The following is a 10,131-nucleotide window of genomic DNA, read 5'->3' on the forward strand; positions in this document are numbered from 1 at the left end:
AAACGAAGTCCAAACGATACGAAACTTGACAGGCGGTCTACTGGTAGTAAACCAAGGCCGCTTGGCAAGTCTCGGACCAATCCAGAAATTTTTAATCCCCACACACGAAAGAAAGCTAGAAAAGACCACCGGAGGAGAACGAAGCGCCGGAATGCAAAACGGACAACGGGGAAAATGCTCGAATGCATGAGATGAACACGTATGCAAATGCAATGCACATGATGACATGATATGAGATGCATGACAACGATAACAACACACGGAGACAAAAACCCGAACCCGAGAAAAATAAAATAACTTAACGCCGGAAACGGCAAGACTTGGAGTACAAATTGGGAAAGTTACATCCGGGGTGTTACAACAACCACATTGACCCAACATACCATCAGAACCTAAAGGATTTGAGATATCAGGACTAATTCAAAAGGGAATGTATTTCTGTGAATAAGTAATGGATACGTCTGACTGACCATAAACTGAATAGGCACAAACTATATATCTTAAGATAGCATGCTGACATTATTTATATTGTTTAGGTTTCCACTATATGAAGGACAGAAATTAATAATCAAAAAACCATTTACTATATTTTTTGCGCAAAAAAACCATTTACTATATGGCTAGTCACTTTAAATGGTGGAAACAATGGATGGGAAATAGTAACAGACATTTATTGAGGATACCATTGGATAAATATAGAAACATATGAGAGATCGGATCACATTTTGTTATCCTACAATCTGCAAAACCATTTGAAACATAAGATGTCACCTTTAAGAATTGTAATTGTAGACAATTCGGTGAATCAAAGAGGCCTTATATTAGAGGCTAGTTAGAGAGGCGCTCTTTTATTTATTTTTCTTTCTTTCCTTTTTTCCTCCCCATTTGTAACATACTATTATTTTAATGAAAATATACCGTAGAACTATTGTTCTACGGTTTGCGGCTAAAAAAGGCCCGTTTTTGTAAAAACATTTAGATGGATGAACCAATAATTTAGTAGACGCTCTAAACAGGAGCTCCAAGTTATTTTATTCATGGATCAAGCATATCCTATCCCATATAAAGTGGTACTTGTCTGAGAGATACTATCAAGGTCCCTGACAACACTATCTATTAATATGACTCATCTTACTTACCTTGAGAGTTGCTGGGAATTAAGGCCACAGATTTTGTTTTTGCTCACCTTACATACCATTATGGTAACACAGAATTAACGACAGAATCTCCTTTCTGATACTTCACCAAATGTCTGCGACATAAGATGTTAAACTGGATGCTACAGAACTAATCAAAACATATCACAAAGAATCGAAAACTTAATGCACAACACACACTTACTTATGGATCAGACATGATATAGTGTCTATCATCACCTGCATGCATCCGTATTTATACAAACTATTGGGATGCTATATTACAGAAATTTGTTCAGCTATTTTCATTCAGGCACTGGAATTGAATATCTCATATTAAGTTATTAACTCTTTTTGCTACAGCTGCATGTGCATGCCTATTATTGTACAAATATATCTTCCAGCAACCATGTTAGGCCTTATTATAGCTCTTGCGTTGTACACCTGTCATTATCTTAAGAATCCACCTATTGTTGAAAGACAGTCTGCTTTCATGTCACTCTAAACTAATCATGTTTTACTTCGCTGCTTTTCCCTTTATTGGACACCATCTTCTCCATGTATTTCGTAAATATGCTTGTTCCTAGGCTTCCTTCATCAGCATATACACCATGTGCGCATCCTCAAATGCTACAGAAACATCCGATGCAGGTGATGTTAATACGTAGATTTTAGAAACATCCTGCCTGGGGATTTTAAATTGAGGAAAACACATCAAATATTAGCATCAGGCTAGCAATCAACCAACATGGATATTCAGAGTCGCTGTTAGGTTAGATGTCTGGTGTCTAAGACCCCTTTGCCTAAACATGACACATGGTGCCATCTGGGTAGCTCTACTGGGTCATAGTTTTGCCGAGTGCAGAAAATGGCAAAACTATGGTGCCACGTGGCATGGTCATTGACTCATCATTCGGTCTGTGTCATTTGTTTACCGAGTTACCCTTGTTCTGCACTGAGCGAAGTTTTTTGCAGTTGTCTACTTAGTGCCTGTAGAAAAGAACCCGACAAAATAAACATTATCGGCAGACGTCCAATATAGTCATGTTTTCCTAGTGCTGCCATGTTTTTTTTGGCCTTTGCCGAGTGCATTTGGCACTCAGAAAAATTGGGAATTCCAGTAGTGAGCATGTCCAGTGTCCTAATATATATTGTACATGCATAGAAATAAAAAAGACTTTGTAAATATACTTTAAAAATTACTCTTCGCAACATGTGCGGGCCAAATTGTATATATTATATCAACCGGATTTTGTTCAAATCTCTATTGATTGATAGAATTGTGAAGACCATTAAAATTTTATATCTATACATGAGTAGCAAAACAAATCTTCACTATCTCAAGAAAATGAGCTCAAAAGTGAATTGGTTATCCAACGTAAAGGGAAAATGTGTATTAGAGGACCAAAAGAGGGAACAAATAGTTTTGAAAAGCCATAAGTTTTGACGTACATGTATTAAATCCAACAACTCAGCAGCCTTGTTATAATCATTTCTGAATTTATAAAGTTAGAAGAAATAAAATCGATAAGCTAAGAAATTATGCAGTTGGGAGTGCATTTATAGAAGTCTGAATTATGTGAATAATATAATGGCTGAAAGTAGCAGGAGCAACAGTGTTACATATCTCGGGGAAGTTCTTTTAACAATCTCAAAGGACAATTGGCGCAAAATAACCATAGGTATCTAGCCTCGTTGGCGAATTGGTCAAGAAATTAAGAAGACAAACTGAACATACACATGTTTTAGTTGAGCGAAATGTGTGGAAAATATGATGAAATAACTTGTTTAAGTGAACATCATCAGATCAAGTGTATAATGGCGGGTAGGGGTGAGTGCATGCTATAGAAAATGAAACGCTACATACATGTACTCTTAAGAGCATCCATGTTGGACTGTCTTCCATAGGTAATTGATAGAATTATGCTCCAGTGTACCTGCATGTCTGTGCATAGCATAAATGTGAATTTTGAAGTGCATTGTTCAATAAGTGGAACTTAAAAATCAGAAGATACTTTATGTTGGAGCATCATATGGTTTTTATGGTGTTTCCAAATCAAGTGCCACAACTTTCAGACTGCAATTCCATTTGTGATTCATGGCAGGAATTAGATGGCATTTAGCAAAATGTGCACATGTGAAAAAGGGAAGACCCAATCGGACCTGAATTCATCTAGTGATAATAAATATATGAAATCTGGAAGATAGTAATGATGGGTTATGTCAGCCGTAGAAGCAGACCTGCAATTATTCTGATTTGAAGGAAAAACATCAAACACATGCTATCCAATTTCTAACTTAGTAATAAGATAAAACAAAACAGAGATGGTGTCATTTGGAAAATTACCAGTCATTGGCTTCAAACTGCAGTCAGTGCATCTACTCCTTGGATCCATAAACCATCGTGGCCTAGAAACTTTGAGAAAATTAATACTACAATTCAGCTGGAGCACACAATCAGAATGTTATATGTCTAACATAGCATGATTCTTTTAGTTGTTTTCGACAAATCATAGTGTTCATGCTTACCCTGCTGTTGTGCTGAGTGGATGGTCAATGTCTTTGCGAGATAATTGTTCTTCAATATTACCTTCCCTCCATGGAACAACATGGTCAACATCCAACATTTGCGACGGCACCAACCACAACAGGAGCTCCGTCCTTCTCCATATCCCCCACCCCCTGCCCATCTTGGTTGAGGGATTGAGAAAACTATGATTGGGGAAGCGAAATCACAGCAGAGAGTCAATGATAGGGTCAATTAGTGAGAAAATAGAGATCCACCCGTATTGGAAGGACTGGAGTTGTAGTTGGACGTGTCTTTTTCTACATATAAGGTACATGTTTCTTTTCTGTGCGCTACAAAAAGATTTTTTTGTTTTTTTTGAGGGATCGAGAACACTGATTTTATTTTGCCATGGCAATCATCAGCTTCAAGAAGACACACGATAAAGGAGATTGAATCCCTAGACAACACTATTAAAGGGCACGATGAAAACAACTGAATCTGAACTGGCAAAAAGAAATTCAAAACAAATTAGTGTGAGGACTGAGAAGAGAAACCTGAAAAGAATTGAATCCAGACCGGCAAAAAGAAATTGAAAATAAATCAGTGCAAGGACTGAGAATACGAACCTGATCTAGATGAGGAAAATAATTTTACTATAATAAGCTCCATGAGCGCAGGAGATGCATGCCCTAAATTCCTTGCTACAATTTGGGAGAGACACGATCTGTTTCCATGTGGAGATGAGCGCAGAATCCATGCCCTAACGTCCTTGCTGCAAATTTGCAATTGGGAGAGACACAGATCTGCTTGTGGAGAGGAAGAGAGATGAGAGTTTGAGGGAGAGAGAGAGACATGAGAGATTGAGAGTGGGATCGATGACCAACTTCGTTGTTCAATCTAAGAGAGACCTGGATCTCTTTTCCATGAGAGTATGAACAGAGACGTGAGAGATTGAGAGAGATAATATGGCTGCTTTAGATTTTTTTACCGGGAAAGGAAGAATCGGTGGATGTACGGCTGCTAATTTTTAATTAACATGAGAATTAATAGGTGTCTTTTTTTCCCCGGAGAGCAATAGATAGATTAGATCTACACCGTAATAACTCGGTCCCATCAGATTAACGGCTCCTAATTACTGATTAACGTGGGAATTTGTAGGAAGTCTAGGATTAGTATAAGTATAGATATAGATATAGATATAGATGTAGATAGATAGATGCCACTCCAATTATGGCGATTCATAAAAATGCCACTAAAATTTCCAAACTTTGAAAAATGCCACTGCAATTTTTGGACACTTTGAAAAATGCCACTCCAGACTTCGAAAAATGCATAGGAAATGGCATGAAATGGCATTTTTCAAAGTTTGGACATTGCAGTGGCATTTCTCGGAATCACTAGATTTGGAGTGGCATTTATCAAATTAACCCAAAACAAAAATAATTGGGTGAGCTGTTGGGTCCCTGGTGTCAGCCGCTCGTTGTGCAATTCTCTCGTTTATTGACTACGTTGACAATGGCATGAGACCCAGATGTCAGAAATCCATTAGGAGGAGCCATTTTTTATTGGCTTGAAATAAGGAGGCACTTGCTTGCGTACTGCCAAGAGCTTGGTGGGTGCCTGCTGTCATCCTCTCCACATACGATCATCTCCTGATTGTGTACGCGTCAACCTGGTAGGCCCACAAGGCAGCTTCTAAACCCGTGGAGGACAAATACAACCCATTTAAAAAAATAACAGCCCATTCCATACGTTCAAATGGAAAGTTCAACATTCAGAGCAAAGTAACAGGTCTGATCCAGATATAGAGTACTAAACTTGCACGTTGACAACCATCATAGCCAAGTTAACTATCTACTCCCACTAATACTCTAGTAGTGTACAAGTACTAACTCACTCTTAGCTAACTAGACGATGCCAACCGCCATCTGCGGTACACACTAAACGCCGACACTGGCGTCCTCTGCCTCGCCTCGGACTTGCCAGAGGTGTGATAGGGCGCGTTGCTCGCGCGCGTTGGCCCTTTCCATGCCGGCGTGGTCCACCGAAGCTTCGACTTCTAAGCGGGAAACCCACTTGACGAGCTTGTAGTAAAATTCGGCGTCGCGAACGCGTGCGTGCCCGACAGCCTCCGGGGCTATTTGCCGGGCGCCGGCCTCCACGTAGTCAGCCCAGTTGCGGGCACTCTGCTCGCGACTTAGTGCGTCGGTGCGCTGCTGCTCCATGTCCCGCTGGCGGTGCAAATCGGCGATACGCTGCTCCTCCGCCAGGCTGTCGCGCTCCAACAACTCCTCATACTCCGCATTGCCATCTAAAGACTGATAGAATGCCTCCTCCCTCCGTCTGCCTTCCGGTGAAAAACCAAACACTAGTTTCGGCGGTGACCGCCTCCAGCGTCGCCTATCGCGGATGGGCGGGGGCATGGCGGACGTGGCGAGAGCGAGGATAAGTGGCGAGCGACGTCGGGCCGGTGGGGGCTTATGAGGATAGGGCGAGTTGGGTGATGGTTCCACCGGAGAAGCCCGGGAAACAATAATTATAGGCGGAAGGTAGACGAACCAGCATGTCACGGGAAACGCGGCGGTCATCACGGTCATCGGAATTCAATGCATAAGCAGGCATGGCTTAGCGCGCCAACTTGTCGTGGAAAACTAGAAAAACTGAAATTATGACTGTGCCGTCCCGTCCCGTCCCGTCAGTGGTGCGTCCCGTCCGTGCTGGGTCGCATGCCGGCATGACGGTCAAACGAGTGCACTTGAATCATTCAGATGAGGTACTCCCTCCTTGTCAAAAATAATTCCACCACTCATTATCTACCTTGGTTGGTGATTTTTGAATTAAGAACCGAAAGGAGGTAGTACGTGCATGATCCGCTATTTATTCGTGTAGGATCGAGTAGGTCGTTTTTTGAATTGAGCCCTGCAAACCGGAAAGGAGGTAGTACGTGCGTGATCTGGTATTTATCCGTGTAGGATCGAGTAGGTCGGATAGTGTACATGTAGGATCTAGTAGGTCGGATGTTGTACGTGTACGATCGCATTAGCTGATGAACGTTCGCTGGCAGATAGGGCATTTGCGAATGTTTTTGCTGGCAGTTTCTTCAGATTCGCATGGCATTTTCTTCAGAGCACCTTGTCATTTTCTTCAGAGGTAGGCATTTTTATTCAAAAAACTGCCACTTTGGATCTTGCGTCACAACTAAAACTGCCAGAAGCGCATTAGTAGGCTAGCTAGTGATCGATCAGTAACTTGTAAACACTGAGTGAACAAAAATAAGGAACTGTTAGTAACTTGTAAACACTGAGAACACATAAATAAGGATCATGCTGTTCACAGCAGTAAGAGCCGATCCGTTCGAAATGTTCACACGAGACTCACAGGCATGGCATTGTAATATGTTCACATTAGTAGCTCAAATTCAAAACCAACTAGTACGATTCCCATACATAAGATTAACATGTTAATGCATCTCAATGATTCACAGATCATATACAAATATGTAGCTCCAAAACCAAAGATCTAGAAAAAACATCTGTTCTTCCTACTAACATGGATGCTTCTCTTGGCCAACATTCAGTATAGAGTGAAAGACAAATTTGTTTGTGAAGTCTACAATTCCTCTTGCAAACGTAACTAGTTTCACCAACAACTGGAACCATGAGAATGAACCACACATGATGGAGGAATATCCACTGCAATATGATTTGGTCTTCTCTCGATCACACGGTGAGACTATTTTCGGAATACAAACTTTAACTTAGGAAAAATGATGCCCATTGTATAATCATACCAAAGCAATGAAGCACCTAGTGTTGGCCAATAAATAGTATAGTACTACTTTTCTACAGGCCATGAAGTGACTATCCAATCTTTTTGTGTCTATTTTCAAATGGCACTGCATGTAGTGACTATACTATTCTCTTGTGCAGTTCAACCAAAATTGTGGTCACTTTGTTTGTTTGCCAAATAGCAACCGGCAAACATCTCTGCCTGCACAAATATCAAGCAGCTAGTAAATATATACCCCACCTTGTATTTTTGGTTTAAACACGTCTCTTCCGCTTAGCATCTGTCATGTTTTGCACTGGACAATTTGATACAGTCATGTTTTGCCCTGGACAATTTCATGTTGAATTGATTTGCTGGTTAAGAGCAGAAATATAGCGCCTATTCTTCATCAGACCAAGGATATCCATGTTTGCAGTGATGGAAGAGGTGAAATCGATACAACCGAAATTGAGCATCCAATCATTGAATCCTGTCCTGCACCTCCAATGTAGGTCTACCCTGCCAATAAATTCACATGCAAACCACTAGTATTACTATCTAATGACAGTACAAAAAGAGTAGCAAGATAGTAGCAAACCATGTACCTTTGTAATGAACAACTCATAGTGCCACCAATTGGACATAAAGGTTTGGAAGAAAACATGCTCCTAATGTTGAACCATCTGGACTTTTTGTGTAGTTCCACTAAAATTGAGCATCCCTGTTTGCATAGATATTGAAAGTGTGATTACAATAGAAGTGGCACTAGTTGAAGCACATACTCACAAATATAAGCATTCCAATTTCTTAATGGGAAAAGGTAGCAAGACTGTTTCTAACCACCTGTTTGAAGGAATAAATAAGGCAACAGTGGCTGATGTCAGGAAGGCATACATAATTTTTTATTAAAAATTGAGCCATTCCCGACCTTTCCTCTTCTTTTAAGCATATTTTGTGCAGTGCAACTAAAATAAAATGCCATCACCGCCTTGACAATTCAGTGACACTGTACAAAAGGAAATGACTTAACATTACATCGTGATGTCATATATGTAGTCGACAGGCATTAGAGACAAACATACAGACCTCCTCCGATAACATAATGAACATTAAATTTAACGAAAGTGTGACTAGCTTTACCGGGATAATTTGAGTGAACTCTACACCCTCTGTTCCTTAATATATGATGTTTTCGCAGTTCAATTTAAAGTACCAAAATGTCTAGTATTTAGAAAAATAGGTAGTAGTTTTCTTGAGCACATATCTGGGAAACCTTGCAACACTTTATATATGTCTATACGCTAATGCAACACCATTCGAATAGTACAAATATACACTAATCCAGTGGCTAGTGCAATAGTAGAGTAGCTATTTTATTACAAAGTACAGTACAATGGTTTTACTGAATAGATTTCCATAAGCTCTAGCACTGGAAGATTTCTATAAGAATTAACAATACAAAATGTAAAGGTAACAAGTTTCAGCAATGGTATACTAGCTGCGCAAGAGCATTAAACCAAATAGAAAAGTCTGAAGGTAACTAGCATTATTAACTTATTAGTAAACATGCTTCTATGGTTACCACTCAAGTAGAACAAGTACTTAAGGCTCAGAATGATTTGCTCAATGAATTGAATAATAAGAAAAATGATAATGCTGTTAGAGTCATGAATAGAGGGGGTAAAATGACTCAGAAACCTTTGTATCCTGAGGGCCACCCTAAGAGAATTGAGCAAGATTCTCAGAGAACTAATTTTGATGCACCTAGTTCTTCAAAAAGGAAGAAGAAGAAAAATGATAGAACTTTGCATGCTTCTAGTGAACCTGTTGTTGACACACCTGAGAATCCCAATGATATTTCTATTTCTGATGTTGAAACAGAATCTGGTAATGAACATGAACCTAGTAATAATATTAATGATGATGTTCATGTTGATGCTCAACCTAGCAATGATAATGATGTAGAGATTGAACCTACTGTTGATCTTGATAACCCACAATCAAAGAATCAACGTTATGATAAGAGAGACTTTGTTGCTATTAAGCACGGTACAGAAAGAGAACCATGGGTTCAGAAACCCATGCCTTTTCCTCCTAAACCATCCAAGAAAAAAGATGATGAGGATTTTGAGCGCTTTGCTGAAATGATTACACCTATCTTTTTGCGTATGCGTTTGATTGATATGCTTAAAATTGAACCCTTGTGCTAAGTACATGAATGATATTGTTACTAATAAAAGAAAGATACCGGAAGCTGAAATTTCCACCATGCTTGCTAATTACACTTTTAAGGGTGGAATACCAAAGAAACTTGGAGATCCAGGAGTACCAACTATACCATGCTCCATTAAAAGAAACTATGTTAAAACTGCTTTATGTGATCTCGGAGCCGGTGTTAGTGTTATGCCTCTCTCTTTATACCGTAGACTTGATTTGAATAAGTTGACTCCTACTGAAATATCTTTGCAAATGGCTGATAAATCAACTGCTATACCTGTCGGTATTTGTGAGGATGTGCCTGTTGTGGTTGCAAACGTTACTATTTTAATGGATTTTGTTATTCTTGATATTCCCGAGGACGATAGTATGTCGATTATCCTTGGTAGACCCTTTTTGAATACTGCAGGGGCTGTTATTGATTGCAACAAAGGCAATGTCACTTTTCATGTTAATGGTAATGAGCATACGGTACACTTTCCAAGGAAACAACCTCAAGTC

The 10,131-nt window shown here is 39.7% G+C and overlaps 1 protein-coding gene across 1 annotated transcript; it reads right to left on the bottom strand.

The window, feature by feature from the left end:
* Nucleotides 1-1,347: 1,347 nt before the first annotated feature.
* LOC147971408 (uncharacterized) lies at nucleotides 1,348-4,397 on the bottom strand. Its single transcript, XM_087522773.1, has 5 exons — nucleotides 4,272-4,397; nucleotides 3,666-3,848; nucleotides 3,484-3,552; nucleotides 3,004-3,081; nucleotides 1,348-1,766 (listed from the first exon to the last, which is right to left on the bottom strand). Exons 1-5 carry the CDS (start codon nucleotides 4,312-4,314, stop codon nucleotides 1,720-1,722), a joined length of 420 nt encoding a protein of 139 aa, XP_087378899.1. The 5' UTR covers nucleotides 4,315-4,397; the 3' UTR covers nucleotides 1,348-1,719.
* Nucleotides 4,398-10,131: the final 5,734 nt, after the last annotated feature.

Source organism: Triticum urartu, chromosome 5A (genome assembly GCF_056163025.1).
Source record: "Triticum urartu cultivar PI428250 chromosome 5A, HENAU_Tu73, whole genome shotgun sequence".
Taxonomy (NCBI): domain Eukaryota; kingdom Viridiplantae; phylum Streptophyta; class Magnoliopsida; order Poales; family Poaceae; genus Triticum; species Triticum urartu.

Excerpts from the sequence above, each read along its gene's own strand:
- LOC147971408 (XM_087522773.1), bottom strand. The coding sequence starts at position 4,314 with ATGGAGCTTATTATAGTAAAATTATTTTCCTCATCTAGATCAG. Across the intron at positions 3,553-3,665 it reads CCACTCAGCACAACAGCAGG|TTTCTAGGCCACGATGGTTT; the intron begins GTAAGCATGAAC and ends ATTTTCTCAAAG. Across the intron at positions 1,767-3,003 it reads GGATGCTCTTAAGAGTACAT|CATTTGAGGATGCGCACATG; the intron begins GTATGTAGCGTT and ends ATGTTTCTGTAG.